This window comes from Heterodontus francisci, chromosome 9, assembly GCF_036365525.1.
Source record: "Heterodontus francisci isolate sHetFra1 chromosome 9, sHetFra1.hap1, whole genome shotgun sequence".
Lineage (NCBI taxonomy): Eukaryota > Metazoa > Chordata > Chondrichthyes > Heterodontiformes > Heterodontidae > Heterodontus > Heterodontus francisci.
This window is the reverse complement of record NC_090379.1, coordinates 91,616,675-91,638,233: the sequence shown is the minus strand read 5'-3', so window position 1 is coordinate 91,638,233 and position 21,559 is coordinate 91,616,675. Positions and strand designations below refer to the sequence as shown.

The window sequence follows — 21,559 nt, the reverse complement described above, 5'->3', positions numbered from 1 at the left end:
ATTTTCAGTGCCAGAGAAGAAGTTGATTTGCAGTAATTAACAATTATATCATTAAATGTGTACTTACGCTTGTGATAACAAGATTTAATTTTCTGTGGTAAATTTAGTCCATCCCTACCATGTGTGATTCAATGCATTTGAATGGTGAGGCAGACAGAGAGATGTCGGCTTCACAAAGCTAATGGGGGAACAGCGCAATTCAGACAGCAACTTTTGGATATCCATGATTAACTGCGCATCAGCCCCTCACCTGCAGTTGTTATACCATTTATACATAAATAACAGAGAGTGCCATTAACCTCACAGTTAGTTTGACAGCAAAATCTGGCCCGAGTCTCATGGAGCTTAATGGGCAAGTTTTACAACCTTAACACCTAATGCAAACCAGCTGTTAGCAATAATACTTATTCAACAAAACCCATTACTGCCAATTAAAAACATATTCTTTTAATGGTGTGTGCTTTGAAATGTTCGGATAAAGGGAACATTTTGTTTACCACTGCACTGTTTACATTAAGTGCCTTTCTACAGAATGCTACAGAAATATTTAGCATCCAAATCTAAAATTCATGTTATATTTTGCCAAAGAGGCTGGAAGAATACAAATGCAGTGTAGGCTTCAAAGTAACATTTTTACAAGAGATTCAGAAGGGCAATTGTTCAGAAAGAAAGCTTTAAGAGCAACACCTGTGATTGAAAGTCTTCAAAGAGCAACACAAAGGCACAGATCACAGTTGACTAAAATTCTGCCCATGTCATTCTTATGAAAGAGCGTTATAAATCATTTTAAACTGTCAGATTAATCAAACTGCCTCTGTTCCATTTCCATGAGAAAGCCTAAATTTAAAATCTATTTTGCATAAAAAAAACACGAACAGAAAGACAAGATTTAATGATCCCAAATTTCTTCAAAATCTTCAGAATTTCCACTTCTTCCACATTATTTATTTTAATCATTGAAGTGGCGGTGTCTGGCACAGTGCATTGGTACCATTAGGGATTGTCCCACAGACTGGCAGGGTGTGGATGTATGCATGTGATTCCCCATCAGATTGATTTCTCAGTGTCTGCCATGTCACCAGGGCAAGGGTATGATTACAAGCCAGAGAGAAAGAGTCAGTGATTGCATCACCTCAAGCCACTCTTACAAATCTCCCAGCAGCTGTCTCATCGGGAGCCCAGGCAGAGGCAAACATACAACCAAAGCTACCTGCTCACTAAGACAATCATTGAGCAGGCCATTGGGCTTCTGAAGATGCGATTCCAGTGCCTGACCGATCGGGTGGTGCCCTCCAGTAGCCTCCTGCAAGGGTCATTGTGGTGGTCTGCTGCGCTCTCCATTACATGGCCCTCCAAAGGGGTGTGGACCTTGAGGATGATGAGGCTGGCATTGGCAAAGGATTGGAAAATGGTAGACTCGGGGAGAAAAATAACATGGTTTGATAGTCATTCAGCTGAGTAATTTTGCTGCCTGCACAGCACCTAGCTGTACATCACATTGTTCTGAGGCAGGACAGAGCTCTGGACCTCCAGTGTTTGGAACCATGTATACAGCTTCACTACTTCAGGCAGCTAATTTTTAATGTTGGAAACCTAATGGAGTCTTGTTTATTTCAAGGCATTAAAATATTCCATAGTAATTTTCATAATTCCCTGCCTGGAAACTATTTAAATGTGGCTTTATTTTGGCTAGCAGTGATATGACTACTGATGTCGGACTCTCAGTGTGACAACGTACCAGTGGTCAAGATTGCGGGGAGGGGGAGGAGCAGGTGTCAAGGGAATTGGCAAGATTAAATTTCAGTACTGATTTCATTTTATTTGAAACATTCCCGACAAGATGACTGATTAGAAGTTCCTTTCTGATTACCTAACTTTGCCCCGTCTCAGCTATCTGCTGCTTAAAACCTCATTCATGCCTTCATAATCTCTAGACTTGACTATTCCAACACACTCCTACATTCCACCCTCTATAGACTTGAGGTCATCCAAAACTCTACTGCGCATGTCTTAACTTGCACCAAGTCCCATTCACATATCACCCCTGTGCTCTCTAACCTACACTGGCTCCGGGTCACGCACTGTCTTGATTTTAAAAAATTCTCATTCTTCTTTTCAAATTCCTCCATGGGCTCGCCCCCCAACCCCACAACTCTATAATCTCATCCGAGGTAAATGCACTCAACTAATTCTGGCCTCTTGAGCACCTCTTATTTTAATCGTTCCACCATTGGTGGCCATGATTTCAGTTGCCTAGGCCCTAAGCTCTGGAATTCCCTCCCTACATCTCTTCACCTCTCTACCTTGCTTTGCTCCTTTTGTCATATTTTGTATTATGATGCTCCTGTGAACTGTCTTGGGACATTTTATTACATTAAAAGCACTATATAAATATATGTTGTTGTTGTTGATCTAATAAATCGGTTGAATCAGCTTTCTACTTATGCAACTTCTTTTTTTGATCATGAAAGTATCAAGACACCTCTCCCGAATTGGACAAAAATAGCACCAATTTGTAAACCATATTGTTCTTAAGGTTTTCTGACAACAACTAATTAGTTCCTAATATGTTATGTAACTTACCTCACCCCTCTTGATGTGCTTAGTACTGATAACGCATTCAGTGCTTTTTGAAGTTATTGCTGCTCAGTATCTCAACTGATCTATAATAGCTCCATTGAAAAGCAAAGGCAAAATGTAGTTTTATTTACATCTCTTTTTCCCTGGAGTTATTTAGGTTTAACTGGCAAATTGACTGACAAGACAAAACTCAGATGTCAAGGCTGAGCGTTAACCCAAGTTTAAATTGATGTCAAGAATGCCATGGCAGCAATTTTCAAAGCTAAGAGAATGTTAACTGAGGACATCATGCTCCCATGTGTCAATTAACTCAAGGTTTGGACTTAAAGAAAATAATCTCATTTTACTGTATGGTATAAAGATGTTTGGCTAGTGTATGCATATAATACAAACAGAAGATGTACCAAAATACAGACTGAGTTCACACTAACTTTACATTATGGTGCAATAAGGAACTGGAGGACCCCATACTTAAAGACTTAACCTGACATTGGGATATCATACATAATTAAAAATTATATTTTACATTGTCTACTCTGAGGTCATCCACTTTGGATCTAAGAAACATAGATCAGAGTATTTTCCAGACAATGAGGAGCGAGGAGCTGTGGAGGAACAGAGATATTTAGGGATCCAAGCACAGAAACCCCTAAAACCTAGAGGACAGGTATAAAAAAAGTGAATTTAAAAAAAAAGTTAATGGAAGTCCCGCCTAATGGAGCTGCTGGCCAAGCAGAGGGCTAGCAGCTCTTAGTCCCAGCAGCACCATTGGGAGTGGTGGCCATTGCTGCGACTACACCCAGCCAACGGGAGCAAGAGGAAGGACAGCCCCGGAACTAAGGTAAGTTTTTGGGGCCTCACCTGGGACAATCGGCTGGGCCCTGGCAAGGCAATGGGGAGTCAGTTAGGAGGTGTGGGTTAGCATTGTCCAGTGGGGGCATTTGGGCTGTTTGGGGGGGGGGGGCCCTTCTGTGGGGCACAGGGCGCATGATCATGAAGGCCCCCACCCCCAGCCTGCAAGAAGACCGCCAGGTTTTACCGGAGGTGTTCTTGAGGCCTTTGCCGCCCAGCTGCCGCGGGTAACAAACCAGTGGTTCCGTAAGTTTTTAAGTGGCACTTAATTGGCCTCTTAAGGGCCTTGATTGCCCCGGGGTGGGTGGGCCATTTCTTGCCGCCGTCCCGCATAAAATTGCAGCGGGAGTGAAGGCATCCGGAATGGCTCACCAACCTCCCACTCAACTTTACAGCCCACCCCTGCCACCAGCTCGCTTGTTGGGGGGGCGTAAAATTCCAGCCGTGTTATACAAAGCAGTGGAAGTTATATTACAATTATATAAAGATTGTTTAGATCCCATTTAGAGTACTGCATTCAACTCTGGGCACCACACCTCAGCAAGTATATACTGGCCTTGTGGGGGGTGGGGGGGTGGGTGGGGGGTGGGGGCAGTGCAGATTCACCAGAATTATACCGGGACTAGAAGGGGTACCTTATGAGGACAGCATAGACTGGGTTTATATTTCCTTGAATATAGAAGATTAAGGGGTCATCTAATTAAGGTGTTTAAGATGATTAAATGAGTTAATAGGGCATATAGACAGAAACTTTGGGGTGTCCACAGGGGCCATAACCTTAAGATTAGCACTAGGCCACTCAGGTTCCTGTCAGGAAACACTTCTTCACACAAAGTAAATGGGAACGTGGAACTGTCCCCTTAAAAAAGCTGCTGAAGCTTTGGTCAATTGAAAATTTCAAAACTGAGATTGATAGATTTTTCTAAGGCAAAGGTTTGTAGGGTCACAAAACCAAGACGGGTAGATGGAGTTAAGATACAGAGCTGCCATGATCAAACTGAATTGTGGAACAGGCTCGAAGGGCTGAATAGTCTACTCCTGTTCCAATGTTCTGACAGGAATAGATATTGATTAGTGTTAATTATTCATTAACCCACTCACAAGCTTTCATCCACTTTCTTTTTGATGAGGGTTATGTTTTGATTACAAAATGGGAAAAGAATTTGGGAATATCACCCAATTTCAGAACGTCATGTCCCTGTAACCAAGAGTGGCTAATTCTCCTCAAAACATGCAGTGCAAGTCTGAAGTTTGTTGTGATCTTGCTGGATGATGTAATATAAACTAGATTATCTTAAAAATCGTGCACGCTCTTTGAATCAGAGGCCATAATAGAAAGTAGTGAAAAGTAGACATAAATCAGAAATAACCTTTTTTTTAGAGAGAGAAATGTTTGAAATAACCTGCCATTAAGTGTAGTTGAGATGCAAGCTTTAGAGACATCAAAATTCAGCTCGTTGCTACATTTGGGTTCCCAGAGAGAAAAACTTTGTTAGCACGAATAAAAATAAGTGTAATAATCGTAAAATACATCTGTGCAAGTTACAACACACAATCACATCATTGGATGACTCCATAAAACGTCATTGTATAAGTAATCACATGACTTAGCTTTAAGTGAGTCATTGGTGTCAGCTAATCTTTCAGTGTCACCTAAGCACGTGTAATCTACCTTGTGATATCACACAGCAACATCTGCTTGTTTAGCTAAAGCTATGTCAGTGTTAATGTAATTTTGGAGAAGTAGACATTAGAATATTCACTATTCTATTAACTCTCCCTGTAAACATTGTCAATATGATCATTTTGAGTCCAAGCACAATTTCTAGTCTTACCGATAACCATTAAAAAAAAATCAAATGCACTTCCATAGTCATTGCCTATTAAAATGCATACAGAAGTAACTCCTTTTCACACAAAGACCTGTTTCATTAAACACCAGATTACTTTAAGTGATTTATACATGAAAGCGCGTTGTTAATACTCAATATTCCAAGTTGTCAGCTAAACAGCTGTCTACCATAAATACAACTTTTATTAAACTACCTTTACAAGGAACGTGGATGAACAATTGATCAGTTGACCCTGGTTACATTGAATCCAGCCCATGATTATTTGTGCAGGCAAATGTGTGTAACCTTTCACACGCTGAAAATCAACACAACTATGCAAAGCAATAGAGCTAAACACATTTCATTGTCAACCCAAGTTTTACTCTCAACAATAATTGGATTGTGCACAACGGAAAGTTGAATTGAAATATGGCAATCTAATAAAAATAGAGTGCTTGTAAACTTTATGTATATAATTTCTATAAAGCACATGAGAGTAATTGTTTAGAGGCAAGCTTTTGAAATTCAAGCTTCGGATACAACTTGGGTCATGAAATTTGAGCACTTTGAGTTTATTATTGGTGAATTGTCCCAAATTGGTGACACAAGGTCATATTACAGCTGTGCTTCCCGCATCCAATTTTCAATTCTTAATCCTCAGTACTTTCATGCATTTTACATTCTTGTTTAATAATTCATTTTGTAAAAATAAGATTCTTCAATGACAAAATAAACTTTAGTAATGGTACTATTTCAGCTTATGAAGTGCGAAGCCACAGTCTGCAACTTGTGACTTTCTGCTTTGTCTGCCACTGAATAACATTTTTGAACAAATGAGTTTTGCGTTACATTAGTAACGGTAACTTTATTTAGGTTTCATTTCAATTAATTTATGTCTGTACCTGAAAAAATAAAAAAAATCCCACAGTGATTAAGTTGCATGTGCATTGTTCACAATGCACCTTTTTAATGAGCTATGATTGACTAAAAAGTGTTATCGCTGAAATTTTCATTAACATGTGATGTGTGTAAAATATATGCCTACCATAAAATGCTGGACCATATTAGTAGAATTCAGCTATATAAATTTTAGCAAATTCAGGCATAACAAGATACCAGACATATGATGCACTAGTAAACTAAAAGATACTTCATTTATCTATCTTTCGACTAAGGTGATTTTGATGAAAACATTCTTGATTCAGGAATCCAAATCCACATTGAAAATAGAAATGTTATCCCGTGCAGTTTCTTCCTTAAGTAAGGCCTTGAGTGCATTTATGAGGGTTACAATGGGAATCTGCACACTTCAGGAATTTAAATGTAAGGTTAACTGCTGTAATTAACTTGCATGATTCATAATCCACTTGCAGCCCAGGTTATTCATTTAACCAGTCCATTACACTGTCAATGTGAAGTTCTAAAAAATCTGCTTTCAATTAAATCAAGGGAAGGCACATTTAGCTTTAAATTGTTCTCCATTTTGCATAAAGGGTACGTACCACCAAAATGGAGAAACAAAAACAACTGCACCAAGAATAGCTGGTTTTCAGAAAGTAGCGTTTGCAATGAGGTGCCGATTACTGACTTGCACCTGGAAGTGCTCAGTGGACAGAAATTCACCAAAAATAACATTCAAGCAAGTTCACCTTCACACAAAAACACAAAGCAAAAACATAGAACCAGAAGATGAAAAAGACATAAACTGAGAGATGGGCTGTGAATGCAGTAATAAAATATATAAGATGTTTTATTCCACTGAGGACTGCTGCACCAAATCTACACCACATTCAAAAAAAACAGAATCAATTTACAGCCTGTATCTAAAACAATAAAAAATGTTTCCAAGGTCTACTAGTTTTAATAAAGCCGTGTAATATTCAATATCATATGACAGTGGGATTTTAGAGAAATAAATGGTGTAAGAATTAATTTTATCACAGAGTGCAACAAGTACGAATGTGCAGTACTAAGTTATTAGAATTAGAGTGAATGTACCCAAATGTTTTATGCTTGACTAAGGGGACTGAGAGCTGATTAAAGCATATGTTCAACTAAAGATATTAATTAACTGAAGACCTATTCCAGCATCTGACACATGTCAGCACTTCTGACAGACTTTTAATTTTGCTGAAATTTCAATCATGTTCTAAAATGAACTTGCATGGTGCTACTTCTGATATTCTGGGAGTGCAAGCTTGTGAACCCTCTTTGCTGGGCTAATAAGAGTGCATCTTAATATAAACTGAACCCAGCCCATATTTTCAGGAGAGAAAAAGTTTCATTTTATTGAAGTATTCAGCTTACAATGGTTATTATCGCAAAAGTGTTTCATAAATATATTCTGCTTAATGGTCTGTTCAACTAAACAACTTCTCTATCTGATTCAAAGTTAGGATAAGAGATTGTAAGTTTATAACAACACTGCAGAGGTCTCAGAATGCTAATGAAGCAATTACACATTATATATAGTTGCACAATTCTTCTGGATTCACTGGCAAAGAAGGGAAAGGAGAAAACTTGGTGCTTAAACCATTAGAATGTTCCTACACCCTTTCATATTTGGTAACGTAGACAATCTTGTAGGCTTAATTTTTTTGGGGTGCTCTGTTTTATCCTATATTCTTTAGATTCTAATTTACCCAAAATCTGGCTTCAAAGATGCAACCTCATTGAGCAATTCCAAAGTTCACATTAGATTTCGGCCTCGGAACACCAGAATGGAAGTTAAATCTAACACTTCTTGGATCTAGCACCTGTTGAATATCTTGATTTCATTCAAAGGCTCTTGCTAGAGAGGCTGAGTAGCACAGCGGCCTTTCCCCTTTATCAATCTAGCACAGAGTAGTGGAATAAATCACCTCTCTTCTAGTTGCAATTGCTTGGGCACTCGCAGTTCTGAGTTGGAGCAGCTCTGCAGTACAAAGCTAGACACAATTTGGCACTAAACTGGTTTAATCACAGACTACATGAATCTCTGGTATGGAGATTGGGAAAAATAAAAAATTGCTTGCATAATAGGTCACCCTTGTCCTCTTTCAGCTCTGGCACATGGATTCAAATCTAATCATTGTCAGTGAATCAAAGTCTATTGTTTCTATTTACTATAAGCATCATTTATGAAACTAGCCAGCCTCATCTGGCCATAAACACCAAATACAAAACTCCCCACAATTTGGCACAAAACTGGCAATCTCACTGAAGAGCTGTCATGAGGGCGGCAGATGTGCTAAGTGGAAGAAAATCACATTGGTAAATCATGAGGTCCTCTTCTGAGGTTGGATTAAGGCACATTCTATGGGCAGTGTACAGTGAGATTTAGTTTCTGACAGTGATAAAGCTGACCTAAAAGTGTTTTATACTGACATTACACATGCTAGCAAATTGAAAGGTTTTTTATTCTCCAGTATTGATATCCTTCATTTTGGCAAGCAGTAAGTTTCACTTCTGTGGGTTATGGGGAGAAGGCAGGGGAATGGCATTAGGTGAATTGCTCATTCAGAGAGCCAGTGCAGACACGGTGGGCTGAATGGCCTCCTTCTGTGCTGTAACATGCATCAAAAAATATATGACTATTATGTTACCAGCGCCACATGAGAAGACTCTTGCTTTTGCTTTTCAGTTTTACTTTATATGCAGCACTGCATATTAATATAGTTTAATCATGGAATTAGGTACTGAGATATCTGGAGCCTCTTGATGGTTGGTTGTGTCACTCAAATGCAAACCAGCCCAAAAGCAACTCTGCACCTCACATGCCCCTTTGTAATTCTTTTCCCATAATTCTTTATTATATCATCTGCCTGACAAATACTTCTGATGGAAACAGAATGAACTTATAGTCCGCCAATAATGTACACATTCGTTTAGCACTCTTGAAGTATATGAGGAAGTGTAAGATGAGGTTAACTCCGTATTAATCCTGGACTTTCGTGGTAATGGTTACCATGGCAAACAATAATATCAAACTGAAGCCGAAAAGGGCTCTGATGAAATATTGTCAGGCATTTGAGAAAGGCTGGGAATACATTCACTGGTAAAAAATTATATCAATTTGGTTGGGTCAGTAGTAGCTCAAACCAACTTCTGTAAACATTTCAGTATACATGATATACAGGTAAAACAGACTGCAGCAAACAATTTGTAATTGTTGCATTCCTGAAGATCAGAGCAGTTACCATAGATCCAGTCATACCTCATTATATCAAACTGGCACTTTATAATTCTCTCTGCCATAATAAACTTTTTCTTTCATCGTGACTGAAGTTGTCTTAATGATCACCTTGCCATACTGACCAATTGATGACAGTCCCAGTGATATAATAACGATTCATATTTGATCCTACTTTGAGGGACCAGCTGTTGAATAGAATGCCTGAAGTCAGTACAGAAGTCCTCTTTCAAGGCCATACTAGTTACTGCAAGTCTGTAACAATGAGATATGAGAAAAGATTTCAAAGGAAGTATTTAACCTACATTTTTTCTGTAAAAAACTATTATCTAAACAAATCCCCTTTGAGATTTGCAACTTTACAGGGATAATGCATTGATTTTGTTTGATCTGATATAACTTTTGATAATTCAATGCTATATCAACAGAAAATAAAATTATAAGATTAAACGTAAAAAGCATGATAATAGCTTGTCAAATTTCCCCGATATAATTTTGGAACAAAACTGTAAACTGTAAAGTTTCAAACCGGTAAAATTTAAAACAGAGAGTATGATTCAAACAAAAATAAAAAAAGTAAGCACCTTTTTGTGTCTACATTGATTTTTCCCCCTAATTTCATTTCATGACTCAATTAAATACTGAAAGAACTTCTACAGCACTTAGTTCAAGAGCACCTGGTTGGAAATGTTTAACTTCTTGAAAACAAATAGGTAACTGTGTTTTTTAATGCAGTTAATAGAAATATGAACGCAGTTTGAAAAGAAAGCCCTTTGCAAGCAACAAATATTTTTTTTAAACCCATAAAATATAAAGGCAGTGACTTTTCTGGTCACTGTGTGTGTTGACATTGTACATGTTGGTGAAGATTTACTAAAAGAACATATTTGATTTTGCCAGAAACAATGAACAGATGGAATCTTCAGAACCACATTTTCCATGTCACAATACACAATGGCCTAAAGAACTCTTACACCATAAAGGCAGTTTGACCAGAAAAAGCTTCTATAAGTTTGATAAAACTCTTAATTTGCTAAAATGTGAACTATGGCAAAACTACAAAAAGATGTGCCAATATGTACAGAATATATACTTTCAACTCTTGATGTTTACAGTACAAACTTGGCATTTTTAACCATTTCCAAGATGAACACTGAAATTTATTAATCTTACATGGTTATCTGTCCAAGAATATTATATTTTCTTTTAGTTGTGAAAAATTGGCCTCTGCTTAGAATTGTCATAGACTGTTTTCTTTAAAAAATATTCTTTGGTAGTGGCAATTTAATTTGAACAGAGTGTTACAGGAGTCCCACTGTTTCATAATTGTTTCACAGAATGTGTAAGTGACTAGCCTAATAAAAGAACAGTAACTAATGTGATGGCTGAATAACAAAGAATGTGTCTGGATAACTCACTGTGATCTTAATGCTCTATTTAATCTCAATTTGCATATCTCGGCCATTAGCAAGGGCTATAAGAATTTACTTTGGAAAAAATGTGTTGCAGTTTCAGCAAAAATACATGTAAAACTGTAAATCATTAAAAAACAATTCTCAGCAGTTTTTTGTTTGGGATGACGTGCACAGCTTCAGTAAATTAAAAAAAAATGCTTTCTCATCACTCTCTAGAAAGATGAAATGTATATTTACATTTGCAGAAACTGGTTTCCCCCCATTGGTGCACTGCCACCATTTTGTAAGTTAGGCACTAAACATTTTTTTCCTTGTTATAACAATAATTATTTCTTTTTCGCAAAAAGGCTAAATCTTTTTTCCTTGTCCTTTTTGCCTGGACTTGTTTCTGGAGCAATCACAGATGGGAGAGGTAAGGTATGTGCCCTGACTTCACCATATCTTGCACTCTGTGGCTTTTCATGCTCGGCTATTGCTGTGTTGAGATTGTGGATCCAGTTATGCATCTCCTCCTAGAAGAGTAAAAGAGACGTCAATACAGAACAATTTGGTTATCTGCACCATGAAGGCTTAGGATGCAGGATGACAAAGTATTTCATTTCATCTTTATCATTATGTCTTCAAGTATGATAATTGGCATCAAATACACCTACAAGGACTTCCTTTGTACCAACAAGGTGACCGTAAAAAGTGAGTGCTGACTGTACACCTCACAATGAAAGTATTGGTTTGATTTGTGGTCATTTGTACAACACATTCAGGTTTGACACATTACACAGCTGAGTCGCAATAACATTCCCCAAGAGACATGTGAGAGTGACATGGCCCAGGGCATCAGTAAGTTTGCAGATGACACGAAGATTGGTGGTGTCATAAATAGTGAGGAGGAAAGCCTTAGATTACAGGACTGTATAGCTGGGCTGGTAAGATGGGCAAATGGAATTTAATCCTGAGAAGTGTGAGGTGATGCATTTTGGGAGGACTAACAAAGCAAGGGAATATACAATGGATGGTAGGACCATAGGAAGTACAGAGGATCAGAGGGACCTTGGTGTACTTGTCCATAGATCACTGAAAGCAGCAGCACAGGTAGATAAGGTATTTAGGAAGGCATATGGGATACTTGTCTTTATTAACCGAGGCATAGAGTATAAGAGCAGGGAGATAATGATGGAGCTATATAAAATGCTAGTTTGGCCACAGCTGGAGTACTGTGTACAGTTCTGGTCGCCACACTATAGGAAGGATGTGATTGCACTGTAGAGGGTGCAGAGGAGATTCACCAGGGTGTTGCCTGGGCTGGTGTATTTCAGCTATGAAGAGAGACTGAATAGGCTGGGGTTGTTTTCCTTAGAGCAGAGAAGGCTGAGGGGGGACATGATTGAGGTGTACAAAATTAAGAGGGCCATAAATAGGGTAGATAGGAAGAAACTTTTTCCCTTAGCGGAGAATAACTAGATTTAAGGTAAGGGGCAGGAGGTTTAGAGGGAATTTGAGGAAAACTTTTTTCACCCAGAGGGTGGTTAGAATCTGGAACACACTGCCTGAAGGGGTGGTAGAGGCAGGAACCCTCACAACATTTACGAAGTATTTAGATGAGCACTTGAAACGCCATAGCATACAAGGCTACGGGCCAAGTGCTAGAAAATGGGATTAGAATAGATAGGTGCTTGATGGCCGGCACGGACATGATGGGCTGAAGGGCCTGTTTCTGTGCTGTATAATTCTATGACACATTGAATACAGGTTCAATCTCCAATACCATTACCTTCCTGATCTGCTACTTTGGGAAGACGGTGAGCATCGGCCAGACACCAAGGCCACAGGAAGTGAGGCAAATATCAGAAGCTCTCTTGAGTCAGCCATTTGCATCTCTTAGGAGCCGGTTTGGAAGACAATTGGCCTTAGAATTGCTCAATGCCCCATCTGAGGCACAGCTGGCATGTATCCAGAACAAACTGGGGTAGAAAAATTATATGGAGCTTGCCTTCAGGGAAATACAAAGTTACATTTGTATCAGGAAGTCTACATAACAATTTTATAATTTTTTGACCCTTTTTTATCCATTTCCCAGGGTTAGAGGTCCACCAACAATGCTGTTCCAGATCCACCTGTTAAGATTACCAAGTCTGAGATTTATTTTTCCTTTATATGCTGATCAGCTTCGTGGCTTACAATGGAGTTCACATGTAATAACAGGACTAAGCAATCCCAAATAGGCATAATAAAAGTAAATTATACGCTCAAGTCTTCTCAAACAAATTGCCCTCTGCCTTCTTACAGCACCCAGTAATGGATGCTAATTGGATATTTGAATTCTCCACACGTACACTCCTAATATTCTTAAGTGGAAATGTTTGGGCCAGCTGTTTACCTCCAACTATATCCAATCAGAGCTGCATCAGATCTGTCACAATTCAGATGCAATGTGGTGATACAAGACATTAGCAGGAACCATTCAGAGATTGTTGGCTGTGATTCTTCTCAGAGAACGTAAGAAAACATGAATGTGCCATTTTGTGAATCAAGTTCATTGCTTTCACAGACCACGAGTGGAACCTTGTCCATTTAGTCCCGGTCAGAACGGCAGAACCATTTTCAGGTCGGAAACCCGATTTTCTAATGGACGGGCTTTTCTGAGGCTCTTTTCCAGAGCAATGGCATTAGCATCCCACCTCTGGGCTCCCTGACCAATCAGAGAGGTTGGGTGGGTTGGCGCATCCATTCTGTTAAAGGAAGGATTTCTAATTAAAGGGATCACAACATGGGTTACAAGGGCTCACTAGCAGTTGGATTTTTGAGGCTGCAGCAGCTGCAGGAATGGGGTGGAGAGCTGGGAAGGCCGCTCCCCACCCCCCCCCACCCCCGGGTCTCACTCTTAACTACAGGGCCTACTGTGGGATTTGAGGGGCTACAGTGAGGTGAGCGCTCCCAAGGACAGGCGGAAGAGGACAACCTCTCCAACTAAGCAGGTGTGGATGGAAGTGGCCGAGGAAGTCAGAAGCAGAATAATGGTCCCTCCAGACTGGAGATGGTGCACCAAGAGGATCAGGACTTCAGGATGGCAGGAAAGATGAGTGGCACAACACTTTCAGGTGCTAAACCCCACATTTGACTTGCCCAGCATTCTCCTGCACAGCACTCCTCTGGTCCACTTTGCACTTCCACTCATTCCTCTCTCTCCAAGTACCTCAAATTCCCATCCCAAAAGTGAACATTCACTCGCAGCCTATTGCTCTCTCGCACCCATGCCTCACAGTCACCCTCCACAAGTGGTGTCCTCCCCTCCTCTCCACACAAGCCATTAGGCGCATTCACACCTCTCTGCTTTCTCTCCTTGCAGGGGAAGAGAACAGACTACTTGGTGAGAGGCAGAGACCCGGTGAGCATGTGCCCTCCAGTGACATTGTCGACCATCAGCAATGCATACTCACCTGCTCCACTGGGAAGGAGGTCTTGTTCCAGGAGACTGCAAATGTCAACAGTGATCTGCCATGACAGCCTGAGCCTCCAGAGGCAAGAGAGCTGATCTTCCACGTCCAGACCCTATGTAGGAGGCCTCACCTCTTTCTAGCTGGATGACAGTGTCCTTCCCCTCTGCTCTGTGCAGGGACATGTGGTTGAGGAGAAGGCAGCTGGTGCTGCTGTTCGTGCTGCTGCTGGAGCAGTTGGCAGTGGTAGGGCATCTGCTCTTGCCATCAGCAGAGATGCAAGGTACAACTGCGTGAGCTGCTCCCATGCTGTGGTGAAGGCTGGCTGCAAGGAAGTGAGTGAAGTGCTGGACAGGTGAAGTGCCTTCCAAGAAGTTGGCAATCACCGGTCAAGCAATGAAAGCACTCTCTGAGAAAAGAAGTGCTTTGAACAGCAGTCTTGACTGGTCATAACTGGAGTTTTTCAGTGTAACTGATCAAAGCCTTCCCAGCTTGTCAGTTTCACTGAGGAAGCTCTTCCCACTGTACATCTGGCAAGGTCCAGACACAGTGTGGAAGCCATGCACTGTTGAGAAAAATGGAATTCATGGTTAAAAAGGCTCTTGATTACCTTCTTAATCCCCTCAACTGCTTTCCCGCCAGACCCACTGGGCTTCTCTGCAGGATTTGGGACTGCCCTGGGGAAAGCCAGAAGAGGCTGGGAGGACGTTGGTATTCCAACTAGATGTCACTTTCTGGAACAGCACACACCTGAACCCATCTCCAGCTGCTGGGAAAATTCTGGTCCATGTCTCCACCCCAAAAAGATATCGAACAAATGTCTACACTATCTAAAACATATCATAGCATATCCAAAATTTTAAATCAGTTGACTTCCTTAGCATAGGAACATAGGAACAAGAGTGGGCTATTCCACCATTCAATGAGATCATGGCTGATCTGTGGCCTAACTCCATTTACCTGCCTTTGCCCCATTTCCATTGGTACCTTTGGCTAACAAAAATCTATCAAGCTCAGATTTAAAATGAACAATTGATCTAGCATCAATTGCCATTTGCGGAAGAGAGTTCCAAACACCCACCATGCTTTGCATGTAGAAGAATTTTCTAATTTTACTCCTGAAAGGTATGTTTTAGATTCCAAGAAGCCAGTTGCTGATACTCGATATTTGAGCCCGTCTTTACTCAGTCTTAAATTTATTTACAGAGTGAAAAATTACAAGCATGAACCTCCTAATTCTCAGTTTCAGGAAATGTCTCGTACAGGGTAAGATAAGGCAGAAAAGGAAAGTTTATGACTGAAACTGAGAACTCAATACTACTGAAAGCCAAGAGGTGTATAGAAAGTGGATGGTGAAAACCAAAATGGAAATTAGGAAAGCAAAGAAAGGGCGTGAAAGGATATTGGCAGGCAAAATCAAGATGAACCCAAAGATGTTTTATCAATACATTAATAATAATAGGATAGCTAAGGAAAGATTAGGGCCCATAAAAGACCAAAAAGGTAACCTATGTGCAGGGGTGGAATATGTGGGTATGGTTATTCATGAATACTTTGCATCCGTCTTCAAAAAACAGGGCAATGCAGATATTGTAGTTAAGGAGGAGCAGTGTGAAGTATTAAATGTAATAAACATAGGGAGAGAGGACATATTAATGGGATTAGCATAATTGAAAGTGGATAAATCACCACGGCCAGATGAAATGTATCCCAGGCTGTTAAAAGAAGCCAGGGAGGAAAGAGCGGATGCTCTGATCATCATTTTTCAGTCCTCGCTGGATGCAGGTGTGGTGCCGGAGGATTGAAGGACTGCTAATGTTGTACCTCTGTTTAAAAAGGGAGCAAGGGATAGACCGAATATTAACAGGCCAATCAGTCTAATCTCAGAAGAGGGCAAATTATTGGAATCAATTCTGAGAGATAAGATAAACTGTCACTTAGAAGGGCATGGATTAATCCAGGATAGTCAGCACGGATTTGTTAAGGGAAGATCGTGACTGACTAAATTGATTGAATTTTTTTGAAGAAGTAACATGGAGGATTGATGAGGGTAGTGCAGATGATGGATTTCAGTAAGGCTTTTGACAAGGACCAACATGGCAGACTAGTTAAAAAAGTAAAAGCCAAGGGATTCAGGGAAATGTAGCAAGCTGGATACAAAATCGGCTCAGTGACAGGAAACAAAGGGTAATTGTTGATGGGTGCTTTTGCAACTAGAAGGCTGCTTTTAGTGGCATTCCACAGGGCTCAGCACTAGGTCCCCTGTTTTTTGTGGTATATATTAACTATTTGGATGCAAATGTAGGGGGCATGATCAAGAAGTTTGCAGACTACACAAAAATTGGCCGTGTGGTTGATAGTGAGGAGGATAGCTGTAGACAGCAGGAAGATATCAATGGACTGATCAGATGGGCAGAAAAGTGGCAAATGGAATTTAACTCAGAGAAGTATGAGATGATGCATTTGAGGAGGTTAAACAAGGCAAAGGAATACACACTTAATGGGAGAAAACTGAGAGGTGTAGAGGAAGTGAGGGACCTTGCAGTAAATGTCACAGATCCCTGAAGGTAGTAGGACAGGTCGATAAGGTGGTTAAGAAGGCATATGGAATCCTTTCCTTTATTAGCCAAAGTATAGAATGTAAGAGCAGAGAGGTTATGTTGGAACTGTATAAATCATTGGTTAGGCCACAACGTGAGAACTGTGCACAGTTCTGGTCACCTCATTACAGAAAGGATGTAATTGCACGAGAGAGGGTACAGAGGAGATCTAAGAGGATGTTGCCAGGACTGGAAAAATGCAGCGATGAGGAAAGATTGGATAGGTTGGGGTTGTTCTCCTTGGAACAGAGAAGGCTGAGGGGAGATCTGATTGAGATATACAAAGTTGTGAGGGGCCTGGATAGAGTGGATGAGAAGAGACTATTTATCTTAGCAGAGAGGTCAGTGACTAGGGGCATAGATTTAAAATGATTGGTAGAAAGATTAGAGGGGAGATGAGGAAAGGTTTTTCCTCGCAAAGGGTGGTAGGGGTCTGGAACTCACTTCCTGTGAGGGTAGTAGAGGCAGAAACCTGAACTCATTTAAAAGGTGTCTAGATATGCACCTCTAGTGCCGTAACCTGCATGGACCAAATGCTGGAAAGTGGGATTAGGCTTGGTGGCTTGTTTTTCAGCAGGCACAGGCAAGATGGGCCAAGTGGCCTCTTTTTGTGCCATAAACCTTCTATGATATGTGCTCAAGTGAAACTCCAATTAGTGTCCTCCACCTGCATGTAATTAAACAAAATTGATATATAATTAACAGTTTGCTTCTAATTTTTAGACTATTTTTAGACTCCCTAACCAGCAGAAATAGTTTCTCTCTATCTACTCTATCAGTTCCCCTTAATATCATGAAAATATTGATCAAATCACCCCTTAACCTTCTAAATTCCAGGAAATGCAAGCCTAGTTTGTGCAATCGTTTCTTCTAATTCAAACCTTGGAGTCCAGGTATGATTTTGGTAAATCTACGCTGCATTCCCTCCAAGACCAATATATTCTTCTCAAGGTGTGGGATGCAGAACTGCTCACAATACTCGAGGTGTGATCTAACCAGGGCTTTGTATAACTCCTTGTATTCTAGCTCACTAGATATAAAGGCAAGATATTTCCATGGGCAAAACAATACAGGCACATATCTTTACTTCTCCTTATAATTTTCAGTCACATTATGAACCACATGTTTAGAATCATATGGCATAGAAGGAGGCCATTCAGCACAATGACTCTATGCTAGCTCTCCACGAAGCAATCCAGTCAATTGCAATCCCCCACTCAATCTTTGTAGCCCTGCAAGTTTATTTCCTTCAAGTGCTTACCTAATTTCCTTTTGAAATCATTGATTGTCTCCGCTTCCACCACCCTCACGAGCAGCGAGTTCCAGATCATTACCACTCACTGCGTAAAAAGGTTTTTTCACACATTCCCTCTGCATCTCTCACCCAAAACCTTCAATCTGTGTCCCCCAGTCATTGTACCATCAGTTAATGGGAACAGTTTTTCCTTGACTAACTTATCTAAGCCTCTCATAATCTTGTACACCTCTATCAAATCTCCCTTCAATCTCTTTTGCTCCAGGGAGAACAATCCCAGCTTTTCCAACCTAACCTTGTAACTAAAAACCCCCATCTCTGGAACCATTCCAGCATCTAACTATCCACTCATTGTTTACATAGGAGGTGTAGTTGGCTGCCCAACAAACACCATGAGCTAAACAAACGTCTAACACAGAATGGCGGTCTGATATTTGATACTTCTAAATTCTTATTATTTATTAATGAACAAAAAAATGATCTAGAAATACAAAGCTTAACCCACCTCTCTCTCTGAAACAGGAATTAGTACAAAAATTCAAAGACCTTTAGGCCTGCAATGACAATGTCCCAACCTCTATGGTATGATCTAGTCGTCTTGCCCAGTTAAGGAGACCCAGGGTAGGATTTTGGGTTTGGGGTCAAATGGGGGTCACGACCCTGCACTGCGTGGGAAACAGTCGCCTGGCAGTGATTTTCCCCGAATTGGCTGATTAGTGGCCAGACGGCAGGCTTTCCATCCAATTAAGGACAGCTAGCAGTCTCTCGAAGCAGGAAGGCCAATAGGAGGCCCTTCAGCTCGGAAGAAGCTGCAGCCTACCATTGCAGGTAAGGGAGAGAAGGCACCCTCTCAGCAACATTTAAAACTTCAAAATAAAAGGCCACAGCTGCCGGGCCACCATTGTGGAGGGGAAATCCCTCTACAGGGTGGCCTGCGGATGCAGCTGTAGCCAGGCAGCTGGGGAGAGCCTCAAAGCCTAATTGGAGAACTGGCCTTCTGGTCTGCCACCGGGAGGCCACCTCCAGGCAGATGGCCTGTTCCCGACACCTCGGGAGACCCACAGGCTGACTGGAAAATTCCAGTTCGTCTCTGACAATTGGCCTTTAATTGGCTTCCCACTGCTTCTGGGTAGGTAGCCCATCTGCCCCTAATCCCACCTCCGGGGAAAGTGGCCCGGGGTGCGACGGGACGGCAAATGGCACAAATTTTTGCACATGCCTGCCTCCGCACATGGTGGCGAATATTCTGTCCCCAGTTTCTGATTAAAGGAGAAGCCTAGTGTGGCCGCTCTGAGAGAAACCTGATCAAAACCTCAGAGCATTAAATCAAAATCTCCAACTGGTACGTTAAAATTACAGACAATTGATCACCTATTCCATTCAGAATTTAATTCAGCAAAATCAACATTTCTTCAATAGCACCTTCCAAATGTGTGACCTCTATCACCTAGAAGAACAAGGGCAGGTGCATGAGAACACTGCCACCTGCAAGTTCTCCTCCAAGTCACACACTATCCTGATTTGGACATATTCACCGTTCCCTCATCTGAACTGGGTCAACATCCTGGAGCTCCCTACTTAATAGCACTGTGGGAGTACCTACACCACCCTGACTGCAGTGGTTCAAGAAGATGGCCTACCACCACCTTCTCAAGGGGAATTAATGTTGGATAACAAATGCTGGCCTTGTCAATTACACCCACATCCTATGAATGAAAAAAAAAATGGATGTTAATCCAAAAGAAAATCTCCCTAAATATGCAACTTCTTAGTAAGCTACACAGACAATGTTTAGATATCAGATTACTTGAGTACAAGTATCTATTCATGTCACTGTTTCATATTGGCAGTACAATTTGAAAAGGTAGTGGGCCATAAAGCACACACCTGATTTGCTGGGTACAGTAGGAAATGACCAGCTTAAAAGAAATTAAATGACAGCTGAAACCATTGTAGGCAATGACAATGAAGGGGAACAAAATCGCACATAGTACCTGAATGAGACAACATCAATTATTGACTGTTAATAATAGTTGTTGCTTGTCAGATAGAAAATGCGACTGAGAAAGTTCCAAATGTGCAGTTCAACACCAATTTATTCTGCTCCATACATTAACTGTATGTGCTGTCAACCTTCCATTCAAAAGTTCTGTGTTAACAGCATTTGCAATTTTTTTCCATATTAATTATATCACACTGGAGATGCCTGGCCTTTAAGTAAGATATTCCTGTTAATGTGACAGGCTGTGACGCAAAAATACTTCAAGGTGTGTTTTAGGTCTGCCTACAATTCTGAGCGCTGGCCACCGAGTGATGCTGTGGAGCACTAAAGTCATTTCAGATCCTCATCCCAGCTCCAAATTGTCACCATCTTGGCTTTTTATTTCCCCTCCCCTCGCTTAGGCTACATTGGCCACTACTTCCAGCATCAGCTTGCTTTTGCTACCTCCGATATGAGCTCCTTTGTAAGACCAGGATAAGGATTTCGGTCTGGTCCCCAAGCCAAGAAGTATCTTTCTACCTAATCAAGACTTTTAAACAGCTGAGGCTGTCCTCAGCTCAACTCCGCCAACTGATTAGATTGTCATTTCCCCCCCCATTACACAACTGCCCCTTGGTTTGATAGTTACGCATTCCAACCAGCCAATTTTTAGGTCCACGTCCCTTCTCTCCCATCCTACCTTGTCTCGCATGGAGTTTCCTGCTTCAGATTACTCCAAACCTGCCTCTAACACTCCCCTGGAATTCGTGTAACCCACTGCTGGGGATGGTTGGGGGGTGGGTGGGTGGGGAATCCTGCGAGCATCCCCACAAGTAAAGCTTTGCTGTCCCCAGAAAAATACTTTTTGCTCCTGTTGTTGCCTTCCCTGCACCAGTCGGCCAATGGCCCATTCACTGCTTTGCTCGACATGAACCATTCTATTCTCTCTGTCCCACACTTCTCCTGTGGCAGCTTTATCAAACATTGTTCAACATAAATATATAACACTTTTTCTTCCATTTGATGTTGCAGACACACTACATCTGTACCCAAAAGTTTTTAAAATGTCACTATTGTCTCAGTACAACTCACTACAATGCTCTCTGGGCGCACAACAAAAGAGTTTAGTTCCAACTAGTTTCAACTTCCTTCACCAGATTAATGACACAGTTAATGCCAGTATGCCTTGGAGAACCCTGTTCCACACCCCCAGCTCGTTTCCTGGCCTTCACCTGCCTTCTTTCTCTTACTCACTCTCCCTCCCTCTTGCCCTCAACTCCTTCCCATTCCACTGCCCACCATCTCTCTTCCCAAGGGTTTTACTATTTCTTTCGATTTTTATAATGCATTTTTATAGAATAAGGACATAAGAAATAGGAGCAGGAGTAGGCTATTTGGCCCTTCAAACCTGTTCCACCATTCAATACAATCATGCCTGATCT

At 41.0% G+C, this 21,559-nt stretch overlaps 1 protein-coding gene across 6 annotated transcripts in view; it reads right to left on the bottom strand.

The window, feature by feature from the left end:
• Window positions 1-425: 425 nt before the first annotated feature.
• Window positions 426-21,559, bottom strand: part of LOC137373907 (spectrin beta chain, non-erythrocytic 1-like) — a 362,769-nt gene continuing 341,635 nt past the window's right edge. For all 6 annotated transcript variants that reach the window (XM_068039482.1, XM_068039486.1, XM_068039483.1 and 3 more), the window contains one exon: window positions 426-11,362. In XM_068039482.1, the coding sequence (XP_067895583.1) occupies window positions 11,177-11,362 (186 nt within the window). In that variant the 3' untranslated portion in view covers window positions 426-11,176. The remainder of the gene's footprint in view (window positions 11,363-21,559) is intronic.